This window comes from Haemaphysalis longicornis, unplaced genomic scaffold, assembly GCF_048455015.1.
Source record: "Haemaphysalis longicornis isolate Haplotype H1 unplaced genomic scaffold, Haemaphysalis longicornis Haplotype H1 scaffold_7, whole genome shotgun sequence".
Taxonomy (NCBI): Eukaryota; Metazoa; Arthropoda; class Arachnida; order Ixodida; family Ixodidae; genus Haemaphysalis; species Haemaphysalis longicornis.
Genome location: NW_027526422.1, coordinates 138,090,188 through 138,113,117, shown reverse-complemented (window position 1 = coordinate 138,113,117; position 22,930 = coordinate 138,090,188). Strand labels below are relative to the sequence as shown.

Here is a 22,930-nt window from a genome sequence, read left to right as displayed (position 1 = left end):
CCGGTAAAACCCTGGCTGCAGGAAAAAGGACTATATTAACACCCATGGACACTTAACTGTAGATTATGCCAAAAGCTGGAAACAATTGAGCACATCTTTCTGGACTGCTGGGAGGCGGTGTTTCACTGGGACATCCTCCAACAAACCCTGAAAAAAGACTTACCATTAACGCCTAAGGGCATCCGCTTTTTGCCCGTTAACAATGACGGAGGCGTGCCCTATGATATGTTCATGGCACTTAGTCTGCATTCTATGTAGAAAAGTCGCATGGCGGTTCAAAATGCCGAAGAGGATTCTCGCACAGCGCGAGAGCACTTCTTTGAAAGCGTTGCTTATATAAGAGACGTTTATCGAGTCATGCCGGAAGAACCTGAGTGGTTACCCATTCTGGATGTTCTAGCGCAATTTAAGACGTTTTAAGCCACTCCCTTCAGCCGATTGGTGGCTGCAGCTACTAATTTGTGTACTCAGCAGTGCGTGTTGTGTTGTCGCCGAGCAGGCAATAAAAAAAAAAGTAAGCACTCCCTGTACCGCTTGCATCCCGTTGGTTTTCTTCCTCAATTCATTTGTGTTTCCAAGTGTAACTTGTGCGTACTGACTGTTTTTGGTGAATTCTGCGCGCTCCGCCGATTCACACTGCCACTGCGTATGCCTTCACCATAAAAAAGGTGTGAGGCTCAACACCTTTTTATTAGGGTGTTGAGCATCCTGAACGCCCTTTTTAGGGTGTTGAGCTCAACACCCTTTTTTCTTTCGTACACCCTTTTTTTGCCAAAACACCTGTTAAGGGTGTTAGCCATGGGACAAAATTTTCCACCCTTTTCGGCCAAAAAGGGTGCAAAAAAGTTTAGTTGTACAGCTTTTCATGCGGAACGTGAAACCTATCTAGTGGAACCTTTCGTTGCTGTTGCCGTTTGGTTTTCTAAATGCCGCCAGGTAGAGCGAGAAACAGCACAAGGCGATTTCCTGCAGTTGATGTAGTATTACATTTGCTATCGCAAAACGAAGCCTCCGTTAATTTTTAAGGAACACTCAAATATCACTGATGTATTGATTTTCGCCCTTACATTTGCGTAATGTCTTGTTCTTATTCATTACTATTGAGAAGTGTGAGCATTAACACCTGACTTAGGCGTTTATATTTCGATGTGTGTATATAACACTATTGTGCAGTTTCTGTTTCACTTGGGCCAGATAGCTGAATCGAGTCACAAAACAGACAGACAGACAGACAGACAGATGGAACTTTCTGCGTTTAGGTAGCCCAAGAAACACTATCGCCTTTAAAAAGTAAAGAAAATATTCTAACTCGCTATTATAATTTCTAGACAAACATCAGTTTGTATTTCCGGTAACTCGCGGACTCGGCGGTAGTAATAGTATGCGACGATTCACTGCGCAAAGACGCCTCAGGGAAAGAACGCCTACATTTTGTGTCCCACTGCTACACTATTGTTTTCCGCTAACATCCTACTATCAGGACTTCCACGTAACTCACGTAGTTTCCAATTGTGTGAACAATTCTCTTGTGATAACAATAAAGCATGTTCAATGGCCAAAGAAATAAAACACCTCATTTGGGAATTAGCTTGAGTGACCATAATTTCAGAACCGAAAAAATGTAAAAGAATACCAAAACGCTGCGCAGGAAATATGCCAACTCAAGAATGGCACAACCAGGCAAAATGTTTCAAATGAGACCGATCTTCCAAACCTAGACAAGCTCTAGAACGTACTTTTCAAGACTAGCGCAGCTTCTTCATCTAGCGTTCATTACAAGCTGCGCACGGCCTCCTCGCTGCCTGGTGGATCGGGTTCCTAGCAAAGCAGCGTGAAGGTGATATTGTGTCCTATCAAACCATCGGCAACTCGCACGATATGCCATTTCAATGGAGATGTCACTTCAATCCACCTCAATCCAGACCTGAACGTCTTCAACGCACCTTTGGCCCCTCCATGCCGGTATCTGCTTCCCCAGCATGTTTAACCTATGTTCCTTAAGCCTATACCTTAAGCATATACTTGCAGAGTGTCTTGCTCCCCAGTACTCCCGAATGCATGGTTACTATTTGGAAGCGTAATATTCGCCCCATCGCTCATTTTTACGGTGATGCCGTCGAGGGGTGACTTCAGTGTTAGGTACGTATCACCATGTTCAATGAGAGGATTCCTATTGGCAGCCATCGTAAGCCATGTAAAGCTAGAAGTCGGCTTGCCAATGTTACAGGGCCCTACAAGGGAAGCCGTTTCAGTCGAAGCCTTTTAGCTTTGTATAGGCAGCACGTACTGCAGAGCAATATGTTGGCTGTACCTTTTTTTGCCTGATTTTGCAAAAAAGCGCTGTTGTTGCTCCACTTATGCGATCCAAAAAATGGCTAAAGCAGTATAGAGTAAACAAAGAGACACACGTGCGATCAAAGGCCACGGGGGACGCTTTTCTGATTAAGGCAAAAAGCGGAAACACCTGTGAGTTTGAGATATCGGAACAAGTTAAAGATTCCCAAATGGTCAAAGTTATTGCAGTGCCCTCCACTACGGCGCTACTAATCGCCTGTGTAGTTTCGGTGCGTTAAACCTTATAATCAATGAATAATTCAGAACTGTGATACGACGTGACGTCTACACGGGGTTGCACTGTTGCAGCTTACATCTCTAACAACTGCGCTATCTGTTTTTTATTCCGAAAAAATTTAGCTAAATTCACACATGAAAATTACACACATTATGAATGCTAACAGACACCGACGAATAATCAGGTTAACCTTCAAAATTGTAGTGTACGTTTTATTCTTCTTAACTACTCTCGGACAGCAAGTGTAACATCTAAGAAGGCTACCCTAACCCTTCCTGTCTTCTCACATCGTAGGAAATTAGCACGATTACTACTACTGCACAAAATTTACTATTACAATGCGGATTTAAGAAGTCACCTTTTCTCTGCGCCTTCAAATATATAGTCTCAAACTGATCACCTCCATCAATGGTTCGTTCCGCAGTACCGCTAGAATTTATTTTTCTACTTATTTATTCCAAAAACCACCACTGCATGGAACCACCTCCCCGCCTCAATTGCTAGCATAACCGATTTGTCTGGATTTAAAAATGCTATAGAAAAACATTTTCATTATACCGCGTTTTTGTTTTGCTTTTGTTTTCTAGATTTTTCGTGTTTTTGATATCCTTTCGTGTGTTTGCATTATGTATTAACTCCACTCCCTTCTGTAACGCCTTTGGGCATTGAAGGTACAATCAATGAAATGAAACGAAATGAAACCTCACATAAATCGAAATCATTTCAAAACTCAGGCAAGCAGACGCATGTATTCAAAATATACAGACACTCCGATATGTCACTGCGCCGCATAGACGCTCCGCAGCAGTGCTGCCTATTCCGGAAAAACGCACGTGCTTGGCCTAGAAAATTCCGAATGCCGGTTAACTATTCAGCCCTTCTACATTATAAACAATCCTAGTATAGCCACAACGTCATAAGCCACCATATTAACACCTTGAAAAGGCAAGAAGCAATTTGCGTACGGAGTGATGTCAATGTCATCACGGCGCAATACAAAACAATGATCTATAGCGTGTGGTTAGTTTCACAAGCGTCAATGGTCTGATTAAGGAATGGAAATTACTTTTTCACACAGCCATGTATGTTTTAAACGAGTGTCTGCTGAACGAAGCTGAACGAAAAACTTTGGACGCATTTCACGGCACACACATACACTTGGCACAATGTAAAACGCTGCTCCTTTGGTCACGGAAACAGGGTTGGCGATAAACAGGCACCGGCAACAAATTTTCAATCAAAGTGTTTGTCATGGCCCTCCTCACCCTACTTGTGCAGAATAAAAGTAGTTGTCGTTGTAATTGGTTCTTTTTGGGGCATAGGCACTTCGAAGACTAGCCAGGAATCGGGAGTGTTAGACAAAATGTTCAATTACAACAAATTGGCTCGAATCCACGCTGTGAAGGTGGTTGGAAAGCAAAGCTTTAAACGACACCCCAACAATTACCCTTGCGAAATGACTTCAGTTCACACACGTGGCTCTACAAAGAGTGAGACCAGAGATTTTCCCAGCTGTTACCTCTAATTTGCGGGGGTGGCGTACCAAACGCCGCACCAGCGTCGCCCACAGCTAGGCTAGAGCGGCGGACGCCGCGACTGTAGCCCGGCCGTGAGTCGTCAGCAAAAAAACAGAGAGGAGCGCCTTTCAGATGCCGAGACAGCGGAACCTCTCTCTCCTGATGTGCTAGCTTGGGGCTACGCCACCGCGCGACATAAGTGCAGTGACCGAAAAAATTCGGGATGTGAGCTTAGTGATTCCCACTTACACCGATTTAAACTAGTTATTTTAGTAAGTTTCAGAATTGCGACAAAGCTGAGGGAACTTTTATAATCGTTATTTGTCACAACCACTTGCTACTATTGCCTTTTGTTATACCTCTTAAAACACAACCGAATTGGTATTCAGCAATTTTGAAAACTGGGTCGCAATCGTGGCAAGCAGTGCGCAGAAGGTAGCGTTTCTTTAGCGGCAAGGTGACTGTATGTGGTCTGTACTTTTTGTTTCCCCACCCTGCAAAGCAATCCTTAACGTAACTTTGCCGCACGACCACTTAATTGCGTCGAATGCCGGTTACCCTGGAGGTGCTGTCGAACAGGTTATTCAAACTGTGCGAAGGCAGCGCGCAATGGACGCGAAGCTGCACCAAAACAAGCCGAAAACAACTGTCGCTAAAGCAGACGACAAAGCCGTGCCGCCAGTGCCACATCCGGAGAGCAGGCACTTCCGCGTGGGAACGCTCGGTAAATTCGCCGTGCCATCTAAAGTGTGCGCGGTGAGTGAAACCCTCCTTACCGCCCCTCCCTCCCGCCGCCGCCTGCGCAGTGTTAGGAGTTTGTTGTCCCGCACGCCATGAAAGAACAGTTGGCTGGTAAAGCTAGAATGCTTTGGTTTAAAAATTTGCCAAACTGCCAACTCAAAACGTAGAATTTATAGGATATTGTGTGCACCGGGAGAGACCTCAAGGTGAGGGCGCTTCATTAAAGCGCGAGCATAGAGCTGCGCAGAATTCCTATTTGAGAAAAGCAGTGGTGTGTGCCAGTCTTCTTCGTGATATAATTTGCGCCATTACACGCAAAAACGAAGCTGATGAAACAGAAGCAAACACCGTGCAGTCGAGAAGACCACAGTCGAAATAGTTTGTGCCAAACGACGAATACTCAAAGAGGAAAAAGCCACGCAATTGCAATGTTGTAGCGAACAATCTCAACTAGGGAACGCCACGCGGATGTGTTCAACTAGGTAAAATCATGCGGATGTGTTCTACCAATAAAAAAGAAGCCCAAGGTGCACAAAATCCTCTTCGGACAACCTAGTCGTTATCCATACTCTCCTGTATATGTGCGCGGAGCATGAGCGAAAACACCGTTGTACGTGAACACACTTTCGAATAATAAAATTAAAGAAGGACCGCTCTGCATCCCGAAATTTTAAGTGCAGAGCCCTTTAGGGGCTTGCATTGTCATCGTTGCTTAGTCGCTGTCACAATATCACGCGACTGCTAGTATCAGGCGGCGCAGCGAGATAGCAAACCCAAGTAGAGCCAGCAGCGTCACGGCGTAACGGACCCTAACAGAAGCTTTGAAAAACAAGCGGTGTATATAGCCATGCCTGTTAGAAGCTCCTGTACCGCTCGCACTTATACATCTCACCGTTTGTTAGCACAAAGAAACCTGCAGGTAAATTTGAGGCAAACTCTGTGTGTATAATCGGCCGCCCCTGTGTCCACATAGGTAAGAACGCCCGTTTGGTTGTTTTTTACGGTAGTAAGCGAAAAAGGTGGCCGCCAAAAACTAGGCGCTCCAAACTCCACTGTAAGGCGCCGGTTATTGCGACATGAAAGCAAGCACAAAAAGAACAGACCTCCACCTCGCGCTGGTCCAGGGAGAAGGCACGCGAGCACTGCGAAGCCGAAAAATTTGAATTGCACTTGACAAATCTCCGTTCAATTCATCAAGAGAGGAGTGAGACCGGGAGGTGAAGAGCGTTATGGGTAGTAGCAGTGGATTGATAACGGCGCCGCAGCGCATTATGGCAAACCACTGCTAAGCACTCACGACAGCTTTCATATTGAGTGTAACGGCTTTACGTTTTGAGAAGCGTCGCCTTAGCATTGGTCCCATTTCGAATCATAACAAAATTGCTGCAAGTGTCTTCAAAAGACTATAGTTCCTTGCCGCACCTACAAGAAAAAATATTCCGCCGATCCACCCTCGAAACCCTCACGCTCACGCCCTCACTTCTTACTCGTTTTAGGAGACATCCAGTGGAAGTTTCTCGAATGTATTTATATTTTGTCACGTTCGAATTCTAAAACACTTTCTGGACAGCAGCACAACGTTCTCGTTTGGCTGTTTTTTCCCGGCGTGGAACAGCAAGAGCTACAGATCTGTTTTATCGATTTCCTTGCGCGGTTTATTTAGCGCGCTGTTTTTTTTTCCTTTCGTGAAAACAAAATAAACGTGCATTCAAAACAAAACAACCAGATAAGCCTTCGGTAGGTACTTAAATTTTGCCTCAACCGTGTCTGAAGCTTCCTTTGCAGTGTAGACTGTGGGCATGTTTGACACAGCAAGCAATAGCGTTAGCCTGGCCTTCCTATGTATACATCGGTGTGAAGAATTCTTTCACATAGAATTTGTGGCTGAAATAAGTGACAGACAGACAGACCGACAGACACACAGACAGACACACAGACAGACACACAGACAGAAAGACAAACAGTCAGACAGACAGACAGACAGACAGACAGACAGACAGACAGACAGACAGACAGACAGACACAATTTTTGGGTAGCCCGAGAAGAATATCGTGATCGAAACGCTTGTATTAGGTCCAGCCCTGGGCGGCCCCTGAAACTGATGAGTAACTCGGCCCAATAAGATTCGGTGCCCAAGTGCACCAATCAGAAGGCCGGGTTAAGTGTGCCAAAACAACGCTCTTTTGACCTTCAAAGCATGTGCACTCGGACGGTCGTTGACACAGCTTCCGGCCATTCGAATGTAGGCCTTACCGCGCGCCAAGGGGCATTCGGATACAAGCTCTGCTTTACAGATTACCAAGGTGTGAGCTATTTTTTCGCAGACCGTCACTTATGCCGGGAGTAGCCGCAGTAACATATTTGGGGCGGAAAACACCCCGGGGTACGCGTTACCTCGTAACCACGTTTTTCAAACGGTGTGCCACCGTTTGAATATGAGGGACAGCGCTCGTGCACGAAAATTTTTGAACAGCAGGGTTGTTTAATGTTTTCGGTATGCAGTCGAGCGTTACCAAAAAACGTAACAAGTAATACCAAGCAAACGTGAGCGCACTCCTCGTGAGGAGCTCCCGACGTCGTCCAGGCGTGCGCGTGGGTTTGCGGCTTGTGAGGAGCTTGAAAAAAATACGACGAGCAAAAACTTTTGCAACTTGGACCAGTGGTGCAAGGCTGGAGAAACAGCAGAACTGGCGGTCCTTCCCTCTTCGTCCGAGACCTCTGACTAAACACTGTCACGCTTCCGTTGGGCCTCGTCTCTTGCGCAGCACCAAGGCTCAACCAACAAAGAGACCAAAGCTGAACTCATCGCGATAACGACTTGGACAAAAGGAAACCTTCACCTACGCCGACACTCCATGAACACTACATGCACATACCTGCAGACACCTGTGGATATTTTTTGCCAATTGTTTTCTGCATTAGTCTCCATACATCGTTTTGTGCACGTATTAGCAAAGTTAGTTGTACGCCCTCCGCACTAGGGGAACTTTGTACTCGCGGCATAATCATCGGAGGTCAGCGCCATTATCATCATCATGAAACAAACACTCCCTCCATCATCATCAGTGCTGCATTTCCTCGGGCACATGAAACATGGTTGCGTGGCTTGGCGGTCGCAAGTCTTTACTGCCCACCATCCTGGCCCCCGCATTAAATGAAGAAAGACGCATCCACCTTCTAAGTCCACGGCTTCTTCGTACTCTGGCATAATAAATACAAAATGTCAGGTCAAAATAACTGAATTTTGCGCCTATTTTAATAGCGATATTTGAGCGCAGAGACGAAAACACGCCCGTGCGGGAAACGAACACACACTAGGTTGTGTCTTTTCGTCCTCACTCACTGCAGGAACACTATGATCAGGTAAGCTTCTTCGTCGCTCACACAACCTACACTACTTCCTGAAGACCTGTGGAATCAGGGACAACAAAACCCTGGAGACTCCTGGGTACCATGCACGAAAATACGAAACCCGCACTAGTTCGTATCACGCGAACTGTAGCCATAGAAAGATTTCATTCCCGAATGTGTCCCAGACAAACTACGTACAAAACGAATAAAGTTTGCACACCCCAAGCACTGGTAACATGGTTTATTCAATGAAACATAATTAAGCGTAAATGAATATAAAGCGCACTTGAGTTTTTGGGCGAGGAAAGAGGTTTTCTTTAACTCAGTATTTGAGCTGGAACTGCATGTTCTAACAAAAAAAAACCAATGAAGCACACCCAGTAACAGCAAAAAAATATTCAGCTGTCTAGTGCGTTATTTTTAAGAACTTTAGCTGGACTATGGGAAGTATATACTCTTTTTTTCTGCAGGCTTATCTACGTCGTTCTCTCATTTTCTTCCTCATCGACTTGTTTCGTAAGTAATTTGTTTAATTATTTCCAAAAGAGAAGCTATTTAACTAAATTCATCCATCCGCATCGCATACTCGACCCTTTTAAGTGTCCCTGACATGAAGACTAAAATGGCAACTTTATTTTTTTTTTCTGTCTGGAACGCAGCGCCCAGTATATTTGCTTGCGGAAGGTATTGAGTGTTACGATTTTCTTACTTTATTAAAAGGGGCTCGTGAACTCAAACCCTCCCGTTCCACCGAGGTATAACGGGTAAATTAAATACAACGCAGAAACAAAGTCGGCGGCAATAACGCGATATCACTTTTAGATCTTTTGTATTAATCTGTGCTCTGTAGTGAGTCACTTTCTTCGTAATTATCTTGTTTAATTGCCTTTTTACTTTTTTATTTTTATTCCAAACACCCATTTTCAATGTATTTATTTACCCGTTATACCTCGGTGGAAGGTGAAGGGTGTCAGTTCATGAGCCCGTTTATTAAAGTAGTAAAATTGTAACACTGAATACCTTCCGCAGAGAAATATAGAGAATGTTGCTAAGCCAAACAGCCTGCCTAATTGTGACCTGTAATTCATAACCTTTATTGTTCTTGTAATTCATAACCATTATTGTTCAGAGCAAAGAATCCACCATTTCCGCACTGGGTACAGAGAATTTTAGGCAGCGAAAATTCACCCAAATCACGAGCACAGCCAGGCAAACCAAACAGACGTATTTCAAACATGCCACAGTGCCTGCGAGGGTTTCTTGAGTTCAACTTTACAAAACGTGGGAACTTACCATTCTTGTGGGTTTCATGTTGACGTCAGGAAGCTCTTGCATGAAGTCTTGCATTCCCCCGAGTTTTCCCGAAGTCAGACAGTCCGTCAGGGTGGCCCCTAAAAGTTTTTGTTAAAACAGTGTAATATTTTTAGTTCATGTGGAAGTGGGGTTTCTGAGCAGTCATGTTTTATTCGATGCATCCTGTATTCGAGGTTAACCCAAGTGCAGCGGCATCTCCCGTTGCACCAAGACATTCAAGGTGTAACGTCGTTTATTCGTAATGTCGGTGCGGCTAAAACAAAGCTACACAATCTTGGTGTGTGTTTCCATGAGGCTACTTTTGTTTAAATAATTCTGCGATTGTTCCCAAATTTCGGCTAAACATTTTTGTGAAGGAAATTTACTACGGGGTTTAACCGCCATTTTGAAGCAGAAAACCGAGCTCGCAAATGGACTACATTGATCTGTCAGTTTTATACAAGTGAAGCAGTTCTGAGCAGTACTTTGCGCCCCGACTTCACGGCTGCGCTGTAAGTTGTGCGATAGAAGCTCAAAACAACCGGAACGCCCTAACTTTTGTCGACACCTCCCAAGTAAGAGCGTTATACCATTCTTCGCACGCACGGGAACAAGAAACAACAAACTGAGTATTATTATCGTCCGCGCCATGTCTTATCTCTTTGCCAAGCCAGCTGCAATAGGGAGAGATAAACTTCAACTGCAGCACACTTCTCACAATAACACTGACAAGGGCGAAGGCAGCTACGTTAGCGCTACCTCAGGCAGTCTTCGCCGGGTGACCAGTTTTGCCCTTGAGCAGTAGAGGCCAAACCACGGGCCGCTACTCCGTGCCGGGCGCTTGCGGTCCGCAAACGGGTAGAGATAGGCGGCAGGGGAGAGATAGGCGAGGAGGGAAAGCAGACGTGTACGGGTCCCATGCGCGGCACGTGATGGAGGAAGGCGAGGAGGCCGCAGCGATAAGCGGGCGCAACCAAGGAAGGCCATGATGGCACGTGCGGCGCAGAACCATGTGCGAGGGCGAAGACGACCATCCAGCTGGGGTTCTGGTATAGCGGCGAGGCTTAAACAACACCTTGAGGCGAAAAGAGTAAAAACGCTACTGTTGCGTATAGCTTCGCTGCCTCGAACTCTTACGCATTCGTGTGAGCTTCCCTCATTCTGTTGTGGAATTTCTCTACACATTCATCAGAAGTTTGGGTTTGAACATAACGCAACTTTCCTTTCTGTATCCAAGCCACTTCGAAATTCACAGCTTCAGCATGGCTCCTGAAGCGCTGATTCGCTCAGTCACGCTCTCTTGCCTAAAGTGTCTGCCTACAATATTTCGAGATGCGCTCCTAAGTGTACTTCGCTACAACCTGAAAAATGTACGGTCCAAACTTTACAAGTTGTCCGATATTTTATAAAATTTGTTTATTAATATTTCACTGTACTGCAAGCGTAACCATCGAAATATTAACAGAATACATAATAGTGCAGTATTGTCTGTAACACTGAGACATACGAAGGAACATGTAAAGAGGAAAGACTACCATGAAACGAGGGGCTGGCTAATGCCGAACATAGAATGTACCTACTAATAAACAATAGTAGCCAAATGAACTCATCCTCCCAGGATGATGAAGTACGCCAGCATAAAGTACATACGTCGTGAGCATGAACTTAGCATACGAGAAGCTTAGCAAAGTGAGCGGCCAATATTTCGTTTATGCTTCGTGTCGCTTCTACATTGTGCGCGTCCATCATCATCTCATTTTATCGTCCTCCTCCACGGATGATCATCACCTCCGCTGCTGGAACGGTTGCTATTCTTTTTTGGCCGTTCCCGGCGCATGCAAATAAAGCGGTCCTCAAGTGTTCTCGTCGCTTCGCTCAAGTGGTGGAGGGTGCCTTTGATCCCGCCGTCTACCTCTTGCGGTCGCACCATTGGAGCTCCGATCAGGTCGGCGGTTGCTACTGCCCACCAGCTCCATGCAGCACGAGAGCAGCTACTCGGGTAGCAACGCTGCGCCCCCGGTCCTGCCTCCCATGACAATAACCAGCTGTCAGCGCGGTCCTCCGTTTTAAAGCAAAGCTTTTTACCTCTACCCCCAGGGGTTCTTTCGCGACCGTTGGTGTCAACAGGAAACTCCCGCGAATAAATAAAAGAATTTACTTCCACCGCCAGGAATCAAACCTGGAACTAATATAATGACAAAGTGAGAGCCCGTTACTTTACGAATGTTGCTATGAATCCACGCGAGACGAGAAAAAGAGGTGGTGCACTCACCAAGCACATCTACGGGTTTACCCCTTGCATTCTCGCTGAATGCAACGTGATAGCATCACGCGACCTCTCGCGCTCCTGTATGGTTCGGACACGGCATGTCTAGTGGTTCTGTTCGCGCCTTGGGCATGGGGTAAATCTTAAAAAATGAAATGATGCTCACACCGACGCATGGCATCTCACTTTCAGTAGGCCAATGTACTAAATCTTGTGGCGTCCAGTGTTCACGTAAAAAATCACAGCTCCTTGATGTCAACCCTCACGCGAAACGACACATCGAGGAACACAATCACTCCAAGCCGCAGCATCAAGATCCTGGGCCTACATCTCCACGCCAACACCAAGAAAGACTGATCCTTGCAGCGCCTCAAACGCAGCATCAATGAAATCATACAAATGATCAGGCAAGTTGCCACCAAGAAGCGAGGCGTGAAGGAATCCGATACCTTTCGATTAATTCAAGCTTTTTTAGATGCGAGGCTGAGAGGAGCATCTCTTGCCGGCGGCCCTGTCCTTCCTGCGTCGTCGTTGTCCGCGTCCACACAGCGGCGTCTCTCCTTTGCTCACCCCTCTCCTCTCGCCGTGATAGCGCACCCTCTCTCCCAACATCTGTGGCGCGCGCAGTGCAGCGCGCTCTCTCACTCGGCCGGTGGGCTGCGCTGCGCGCGGCGCAAGCGCGCTGTGCGCATGTTCAACGCCCTCTCTCTCCGCGGTCTCCTCTCCTTTGGGCGCGCTCCGCATACAAGCGGAGTGCCGAGCTCCGGCCGGTCTTTCAGTCGACGGTCGTCTGCGATGCGCTCTCTCTCTCTCTCTCTCTCTCTCTCTCTCTCTCTCTCTCTCTCTCTCTCTCTCTCTCTCTCTCTCTCTCTCTCTCTCTCTCTCTCTCTCTCTCTCTCTCTCTCTCTCTCTCTCTCTCTCTCTCTCTCTCTCTCTCTCTCGCTCTCTCTCTCTCTTTCTCTCTCGCATTATCCGACGATTGCTCACGCAATTCGAGTAATCGACACAACGGAAACGCTCAATGGAACCCCCTACAGCGTCGCATCACAACAGGGTTCCCGCGAGCATAGGTGGCCGTAATTTTTTCCTCTGGAGAATTCCTTACGTCAACACCCTATGTTCTTTACGGCAAGGAGGACATAAAGATGCTTTATATAATGATTAAAAGAGCAGTTGAGCAGGCCATTGGTCTTTCAATGAGTGCGTCCACTGAGGGGCTGCTTAGCACGTACCTCCACAGCAGGATGAAAAGAGCTGATGGAGGGAAATCTTTCTAACCAGAAGCGGCGAATGAGCAGAAGTACGGCGGGTCGCTGCAACCTTCACCAGATTGGCTGAGCAGCACAGAATGTCACTTTACTACTTGATGCACTCCCGGACTCTTGGCGACAAGAACTAAATATGCTCACTTTACTTAGAAATATGAACCCCTCATACGACGAGGGTCGCCGACAAGAACTGGCTCAAGCTCTCAACACCACCCTCGGTGGGGATCATGCTGTTATCTACACGGATGCCTCCCAACATCGAGGGCAGCACTACGCTATTGTCCTGGCTACCTCCAGAACCAACCTCCTTACGTGTACCTCACTCAAGACCCAAGGCATCAGGGCAGCAGAAGAGGCTGCCCTCACCTTGGCTCTCACTCAACAATGGGTTCAGAAGGTAGTCACCGATTCCCAACAAGCCTACCGGAATTGCCAGTCGGGTTAGCTGTCAGGACCTGCACTGCGTCTGCTAAAACCGACTCCTCAAATGGTTCCATTCAGCTCATCACAACACCCGCTCACGCTTCCATGGTGGGCAACCAATACGCCCACCAACAAGTATGCGCTATAAACTCCGGTGCAATGGACCTGCACGAGGACAGTCACATGCTTGTCACGTTCAGGGAAAGAACACAGCAATATGGCTTTCAGTGACAGACCCTACCTTCGCCTTACCCTGACCTTTCCAGAGAACAACAAACTACCCTTCGGCTCATACAATCCGGCTCCTTCCCACACTTGACGCATCTTAACTTAATGCACCCTAATCGCTACGACGTTGAGTGTAAATTTCGCTCAGAAGTAGGAACACTCCGTCACATGATCTTGGTGTCCAACTATAGCCCTGAGCACCCTCATATCTTTCCGTCAGCTACCCAACGGGAGATGCTGCTGTCCAGCCGCTCTCTGCATCCCAGCTTCAGCTGGTGGACAGAGCACAGGCGGCGGGGACTGCACACGGGCTCCAGTGACGAAGGAACTGCTTCCGTGGGCCACACTCCAGACCTTTCATATATCTGAATAGAAGTATTTCCTCTTCCTCGTCCTGCTCCTCCTGCTGCTATTCCTCCGTCTCCACCGCCGATCTCGTCACCTCCGTCCGCAGCGTCAGACGGAGAAGTTAGATCGTCTAACAAAGGGGTTTGAGCTTCCCCAAATATTATAAAAAAAGAGTTTACACTCACGTGCTGCACCATTACAACTAAAGAAACCACCATTCATACACCATGGATTGATTTAACCTTACGAATAAATATCTATGAAGTAGTGAAGGGTCTGGTTAAGTGCATTTCACTTCTCTCTGGTTTCACTATTTGTAGAGCGACATTAGTGAATTTAATTGAAATCGCATGGGTAAGCGTTGTGGGTGCCGTCTACAGCTTCGCTTTCCAATCACATTCACAGGGTGGATTGGTGCAGTTTTTTTTTGTCTGGCCTCCGGGGTGACGATGTTAAAAATTGGCTGGATCAACTCAACCAGATAAGCGCTGTCAACCGATGGGACGACATATTCAAGCGGAAGAATGTCTTGTTTTCCCTGACTGCAGGGGCGAATACCTGGTTTCTGAACAATGAAGAAGACATCCCTGATTGAATCCCCTTCGTAGCAGAGCTCCACAAAATTTCCGGCATGTCGTCCACAAGAGTCAGGGGTACTTATATGCAAAAAAAGCACATTTGACACACCAGACGACCATGCAAGAAAATTCAAGTTACTTGGTCCTCTGAAACAAAAATGTTTCGACATACTGTTCCCTCGAAACAAAGAACACTATAAGAACACTCAACTGAAATCGCCGACTGCAGGCCTTGCGATTAAGTCCAGTTTAAGTCTCGTGCAGCCGTAGAAATCGTCATGTTGCGCCACGGATATGTTGTCAGCGTTTCCGTCACTGTCTTTGACCACGAATCCTACACAAAACTGGAACAAAAATACCAGCTCTTAGGGCGCCACGAACTTCACTCTTCCCACCTTGTTACTCCACTTTAAAGCTGGCACCGTAACAACAAATGAGCAGCAATGTTTGGGGCGAAAGCCTCCACGGCCTCTGCTAAAAATGACCCTAGTTGTAGTTATTGCAGTTTTCCGGTCACAAAAGCGACTGCCGCTGTATGATTTTAACCCGGTTATACGCGCTAGAAGATCGGAGCTGTGGTATTATCGCGGGCTGCAAAAGCAGTACAGAAGTTGTGGTTTTTTTCCTTTTGTGCCACATACGCACTCTTAGGGTGATTGTCCAGGAACAGGAGCTTCCGAGAAAATGAGCTCAATTCGCAAAGCTCGCAAAGCTGTGAATTTTAAACGTTCAACTTGTAGAATAATGTGTGCCGCGCCGAATCTGTTCGTAAGGGCAGGAGTGACGCCCCCGATGGGGTGATGACGTTACGCTACCCTTTAGATAGATGCATACCGAGTTTAGGAGAAAATCGGCAACATAGGTTTGGCTACAGAAAGTCTAATTAATAATAAATTTGGACTGGTGCGAATGCGCTCACACGGTGAGATGATGTGACTCGCACGAGTGGGTCAAAAGGGCGTCTGGCGCAGGACCTCGTGGACGGCGCCACTCGTTCTGGGGTCGGGGTGCGCTTGCTATGTGTCCCTGGAAGACGGGGGCTATTGTTCTGGTGCGCGGTGGTGTCCACGCACGCTGCAGGACTGTTTGGGAAAACTCAAGGTACTCCTGCGGGCTCGCTGATCTGCGTAGATGGGTACGAGGAATGACCGTCGTCTCAAACTCGGCCGGGACGCGGGAGCGCTTTCGGGTGTCTCCCATCGGGTGGCGCAATCGCGCAATCGGGTGGCGATTGCGCGATCGAGGGGCGTGCGTGCCTTCGTAGCCGCGCCAGCGGTGCTGGAGGGAAGCACAGCTGGGTGCTGGTTCGGGAACTTGCGACAGGTCGGTTGTTGCCAGGGTGTCAAACCGCACTTTTTGCGGGTTCGGTTCGGATTCGGGTTCAAGTCTTTTGGGTTCGGTCGCGGGTTCCGTTCCGGAGCACCATTCCGTTCTGGTTCGAACCGATTCGAACCGGTTCAAACAGATTCAAACGGATTTGGAGAAAAAAATCTGGGATGGTTTTTTTTATGTTTAATATTCCTTGTGCTGTGTTTTCTTTTTTCTGTCAAGTCGGCATAAAAAAAGAATTTTCTTTGTGCGAACGTTTTGACCTGACCAACTGAACTGTACAATCCACAGCAAAATGTTTCCCATTGGAGGACAACGATTACAACATTCACTGAAGCGAAATAAAAGGTTCGCAGGGAAATTTAGGGCTGCTAATGTGTGGTTATATGAAAACATTACTCTTTATGAGCACAAGTAATAGGAACGAAAGCTTTCTTAGTTTGATCAATGGCGTCCCGTCAAAAAACGAATGCATTTCCCCATAGGCCGGTGGGTCGACAGAATAGCCCTGATAAGATCTGTGGACACACGCCACGTGCGTGAAACCTGGTCCCCATTTTGTCAAAACGGTTACTGTAAAATCAGGAAAAATGAACGATTCCTTTAGCTATCACGCACCTATCATGAAAGAGTACAAAAGTAAATATTTATCTCATTTAGATACATTTAGATAAATGCATTGACTTAGTGCGCGAAAAATCGTCGCAATCGTTCATTCTTCGTGGGCAATATGGCCGTTTCAAGGTTTGACGATCGACTTGACGCGCTTTCAGTGAAGGTTTTAAGCACTTTTAGCTTTGGTGCTTCTTTCAACTTCATTCAGGTAGGAATAGTAATTTTATAATAATCTAACTGAGCTCGTATATATAATTGAACTGAATTTTATACTTGGTTAATAAACCCCGGAGTTTCACACCGCGCGGTTGTTTCCTTGGGGATGCAAAAAAAAGCTGACGATTGTGATACTCCTTAAAGGAGCCATGAAGAGAAAACAAAAGTTTGTTTTATTCGAAAGATTAGGTGTTTCATAGTACCCCAAGCACTTTCCCGGAAGCAAATGATGCTTTATTCACTGAGAAATAAGGCAATTTTAGCCAAAATTTTAAATCTCCCGCTAAAATTGCACATTCCGTGACGAGAACAATGGCGTCATACGAGCCGGTCCATGAAACAGATACTTAGTATGTCCACTCTATACACCACCTACACGCAGGAGTCGACCGAGACGGCGGCCATTTTAAAAATACTAGTAAAGCCTAGTACACCCGCAGCCCTAGTCATGGAATCACCTGATCCGGAGAACAAAACTATCGCCGAGGAGCTCGGGCTTGCATTTAACAACCTCAACCACTTGAACGCTCAATGCTTCTAAGTGCACGAGCGGCAAGAGTTGTGGAATACGCGGTGAACGGGAAAGCGACCATTCCGCGATGGCCACAACAGACGATCACCCTGCCGTCGGCACCGCTGCCTCGTCAGTCCCGTCGCGACGGACAAAAACAGACTGGTACGTATGGGCCGCATTTTTATTACGGTTAATAATAGTTCAATTTCAGTAGCAGTATCGCTTATGCCAGTTGGCCGGTGTCGTGTATGGAAAGCCGTTCGCGCGAACTCTCCGCTTCGACCAGAAAGATACGAGCGTCAATGCGCGGTGTTTACGGCATTTTAAAGCAAAGCTTTCTACCTCTACCCCCCAAGGGTTCTTTCGCGACCATTGGTGTCACCAGAAAACTCCAGCGAACAAAGAAACGAATTTACTGTCACCGCCGGGAATCGAACCTGGAACTAATAGACTAACAAAGCGAGAGCCCGTTGTCTTACCGATTTAGCTACGAGCCCACGCGAACACGGGAAGACAAATGGTGTACTTATCAAGCACATCTACGGGTTTACCCCCTGGCTTCTCGCTGAATACCACGTGAAAGCGTCACACGAACCCTCACGCCCGTCTAGCGGCCCTGTGCGCACCTTGCTCATGTGCTGAGAGTTAAAAAATTAAAGGAATCTCGCACCAATCCATGGAATCTCACTTTTAGTACGCCAATGTGCTAAAGCCTGTGGCCTCCAGTATTCACGTAAAAAATCCCAGCTTCTTGTCGTCCGCCCTCACGCCAAATCAAGGAATACATTCAAATACTCCTTGATGACCAGGCCATCACTCCAAGCCCCAGCATCAAGATCCTGGACCTACATCTCGAGGATAACACCAAGAGTGACGTCTCCTTGTAGCGCCTAAAAACAGCATTAATCAAATCATACACATGATCAGGCGAGTTGCCACCAAGAAGCGAGGCCTAAAGGAATCTGGTAGCTTTCGATTAATTGAAGCTTTTGTCCTCTCGAGAGTCACTTACGTCAACCCCCTGTCTTCTTCTCGACGAGTAAGACACAGAGATGCTTTATATAATGATTAGAAAGGCGGTTGAGCAGGCCATTGGTCTTCTCATGAGTGCGTCCACACGGAGGCTTCTTAGCACGGGCTCCACAACACGGTGGAAGAGCTGATAGAAGGCCATCTTTCTAACCAGAATGTCCGACTCAGAACTGCGGTGGGTAACCGCATGCTTCACCAGATTAGCTGGGCAGCCCAGAATGTCACTCCGCTTGACATACTCCCAGACTCTTGGTGACTAAAACAAAAGATGCTCCCTTTGCTTAGAAATATGAACCCCTCACATGACGAGGGTCACCGAAAAGCACGGGCTCAAGCGCTAAACACCACCCTCGGGGGGGCTCATGCAGTTATCTACAGAAACTTCTCCAAACATCGAGGGCAGCAACACGCCATCATCGTGGCTACCTCCAGAACCAGCCTCCTTGCGTGTACCTCGCTTAGGACCCAACAAATGACGGCAGCAGAAGAGGCAGCCATCACCTTGGCTCTCACTCAACCAGGGGTTCGGAGGGTAGTACCCGATTCCCAGCAATCCTACTGGAATTACCGGTCGGGTTGGGTGTCCTGACCTGCACTGTGCGTGCTAAAAAACCACTCCCCAAACGGTTCCATTCAGCTCATCTGGACACCCCCTCACGCTTCAATGGAGGGCAACAAATACGCCCACCCAACAAGCCTGCGCTTTTACCTCCCGTGCTATGGAGCTGCACGAGGACAGTCACTCGCTTGTCACGTCCAGGGAGATAATCCAGCATTATCGCCTTCTGAGACAGACCGTACCTTCTCCTTACCCCGACCTTTCCAGAGAACAACAAACTACCCTACGGCTCATATAATCCGGGCTCCTTCCCACAGCCTACGCGTATTCACCTAATGCACCCGAAACGCTACGACGCTGAATGTAAATTTTGCTCAGAAGTAGGAACAGAAGTAGGAAAAGTCGCACACCCCGCCCGGTAATCGGGGTGTGCGACTTTAGCCCTGAGCACCCTCCTCTCTTTCCGTCAACTACCCATAAGAGCAATGGGAGATGCTACTCTCCAGGCCCTCTCTAACTACCCAGCTTCAGCGGGTGGACAGAACACAGGCCGCGCGGACTGCATATAGGCCCCACAGAAGAAGGAATCACTCCCCAGGGCTGCACTCTGGGCCGTTCAGAAATCTGAACAGAAGTTTTTCTTCCTCCTCCTTCTCAGCCGCAAGTCTCGTCGCCTCCGTCCTCGGCGCCGAGACGGAGAAGTCAGATCGTCTAACACCGGGTTGGAGCTTACTTTGATTTTATAAAAAAAAGTTTCCACTCTTGTGCTACACCAATACAACTCAACCAAACACCGCTCATGCATCATGCATTGAGTTAACCTTACCGAAAATATCTCTTTGAAGTAATAAACGGTGTGGTTAAGTGCACTTCTCTCTGGTTTTACTTTTTGTAGAGCGATGTGAGTGATTTTATGTGACGTCGCATGAGTAATCGTTATGGGTGCCGTTTACAGCTTTGCTTTCCAACAACATTCACGGGGTGGATTGGCGCGATTTTTTTTCCCCCAAGGTCAGAGCGCTTTGGCGGCGATTTGGCGAAGTCGGCGGCGAGCGCCAGCATGTCCCAGGAGTGAGCTAACGTAAGGGTCCCTGCCGTAATCACTTCCTCGGAAATGAAGCGAGCACACTCGTACATCCTCTAACTCTCTTTCTCCTCCGTTTGCAAAGTTCACAAAACGTAGCCACTTGCTTCGCCGAGGTTCGTCGTTGGGCAGCACATGAAAGGAGATCTCCTCACCGGGGATGTCGCACTCCCTCGACGATTTGCCCGTACTACATGGGCATTTTAAAACGTACCAACGAAATTTCATTGTAAAGTACTCGAACAAACTGAAGTTTTCAGTGGTTGTAAACTGGAAATGAGCTCCTAACAATAGCAGCAAGCCAACACTATTCCGAAACTGCGACGACTGTCACTATCTCGTCGCTGCTTGCTGTTCCTTACTCCCCTCGTTTCTATTTTTACCTTTGCTGGTTGGCGATATGACGGCCAACCTCCTGTGAAGGGATTACGATACCAAGCAAGGTCGCGGCTGCGCGTGCTGGGACGGTTCGTTGGCCCCTAAGAGCCTCGAACCTAAAAATTCGTCTGCGCGACGGCGAGAAGTCTAGGTCGACCGGCGGTAGTTTCGTACGCATTGGCGCACACGCTTGCGTGTTCGTTCGGAACTTCAACCGTTTACTCCACCGTTCTTTGTCGTAAAAAGAATGTGCAGTATGTTTCACGGGCATTTAGCTCGCTATGCAAACTGTAAGCCCTGCCTAACATGCGTTTGCTTTTGCCGGCCTCCGCCAATCGCAGAGCATTCTCGAGTGACATTATAGGGGTCTGTTGCGGAAAATGAGCTGGTGGGTCGCATGGTCATTTCCTTTTTTCCTAATTATATAGCTTATTTGAGCGAAGTTTGCGTTATAAGTGGTGTCGTTATGGTTCTAACGAGGCAATCTTTCGAATGAACCAAACTTGTGTTTTCGCTTTATGGCTCCTTTAATGCGAAATTTGAGCGCAGATGAAGATCTTGAGCCAGAACCCTCCAAAGAAAAGGGTATCAGTTGTCTGGACACCGGCTCACACTTCTCTCCGTGGCAATGTCTTTGCCCACGAGACTGCTCGAGGTCTAACCAGCCGAGCGCCGCGAGAGAGTTGGCTAGAGACGGCCATCTCCTTGACATCATTCCAGGAGGTGACGCAGTACTACAGGCTAGCCCGGCTTACGCTTCCCCCTGCACACCCCTCTCTCAGCAACAAAGAGAAGCGCTACTGGCGTCTCCTGCAAACGAACACTTTTCCCCATCCTACCAAGCTGCACTTTATCTGGACTACGCAATACGACCGGCAGTGTCGATTCTGCAAAGCACCCTGCACTCTACACCACATGGTGTGGGAGTGCCAGCTCAACCCCTCAGTTTTCGCGATTTCTAACCCCTCGGTTGAGCAGTGGGAAGGAGAACTGGCCAGCTCGATCGCCGAAGAACAGCTTCGGCTGATTCACCGGGCTGAGACGGCTGGACGATCCAACGGGGTTCTGGACTGAGGAAACCGACCACTTGGCTCTTTTCTTTAATAAAGTTTACTCTCTCTCTCTCTCAACTGCAGCCTTCTGGGCAACGGCTCATATCTGCTGCGTCTCATGAAGTTATATTGTGATCAGCGAACTCAGGACGGCGCGCTATACTCTGGCGTCATCTCGTAGCGCGTCGCCACCGAACAGCATGTTTGGAGCGGCCTCAGCATACCACCCTCCCCTGTCACGTTCGCCATACTTCCATCCGCCGCGGTCCGCGTTGCTTTATCTTCGGTGGCCTCTTCGTTCTCTCGGTTACAACAAGTTAGAAGCTGAGGGACGTGGAAACCCAGAATGGGGATATTAAAGGGGCCATGCAGACCATATACACGTCAGTTTTATTCGAAATAATAGGTGTTTTACAGTTCCCCCGCGCTTTTCCGGTAGCAAGTAATGTTTTATTCATTCAGAAATTGATTATTCGAACTTAAAATTTTCATTCTAATTTAGATTTGAAAATTTTGATAGTGACCTTTGTGACGTCTGCAATGGCGCTGTTGTTAACAAGGGCAGGTCTTGAAGCGAACGTTATTACGCCGTTTAGTCTACAGCAGGCTTGGGAACGTCTTGTTTATTGTCGGTCCTCCTAGATAGCGCCTCCATACTGTGAAGGACCACTGTCGGCCCTCGCTTTGTTTCTGGCCGTATTAGGCTTTTTTTATTGCCACTGGAAGTAATCGTCGAGTAAATCATGGGGTATGCTCGACAAATATTGCCACGTAAAACAATGATGCTTACGCCAATCGGGTGCTGTCGTGTGAGACAACCCCAAAGCGTAGCGTTGCCGTGCAGCTATACGAAGCATAGTGCCCGCATTAGCCACAGCAGTACACACAGGTGCTTCCATCTTTACGTGTACTTTCGTAACTTTCATTCTTTCACCCTACCATTATTACTCCTACAAAATGAACATGCATTACACTTAAGCGAAAATAGCTCGTTCTGCAAGCCTGCCTAACTTGTGTTCGCTTTAGCCGGATTCAGTGAAGCGCAAAGCCGCCCACAATAATTCATAGACTCTAGTGCGGGAAATGAGCTGGTGGGTCGCATGGCTGTTCTCTTTTCTCCTAATGACGTAACCTATCTGAGCGAAGTTTACGCTAACAGTGGTGTCAGAATGATTCTAATGAAGCGATCTGTCGAATGAACTCAACTTGTGTTTTGTCTGCATAGCCCCTTTATGATCTGCACTCTGACATGGCTCTACGTAGCCGCCGCGGTGCCCCTTTGTCACCTACTCGCGTCGCCGACCAGTGCTGGGCCGCACGTCGTCTCCAAATACGGTAGAACGCCGGTTGTAGGACTTTCTCGAGACAGTGAAAAAGCGTCGAAAATTGTGCGCGTCGTAAAATTCGAACAGTAACAATTACGCAGAAAAATATACTTTTGCTCTACAGATTTGCAAGAAAATTCAATTTAATCTGCAACCTCATGCTTTGCAGGAAACGGAAACCCAAAGCACTAAATAAAGGTCCATTCAAAAATAATAATGGAGTTAACGAGCCAATAGCCA

The 22,930-nt window shown here is 47.5% G+C and overlaps 1 protein-coding gene across 5 annotated transcripts in view; it reads right to left on the bottom strand.

The window, feature by feature from the left end:
• Positions 1 to 22,930, bottom strand: part of LOC144147059 (uncharacterized) — a 320,221-nt gene that overhangs the window by 230,728 nt on the left and 66,563 nt on the right. For all 5 annotated transcript variants that reach the window (XM_077679092.1, XM_077679089.1, XM_077679091.1 and 2 more), the window contains exons 6-7: positions 14,798 to 14,930; positions 9,476 to 9,573 (exon numbers count right to left, since the gene is read on the bottom strand). In XM_077679092.1, the coding sequence (XP_077535218.1) occupies positions 9,476 to 9,573; positions 14,798 to 14,930 (231 nt within the window). The remainder of the gene's footprint in view (positions 1 to 9,475; positions 9,574 to 14,797; positions 14,931 to 22,930) is intronic.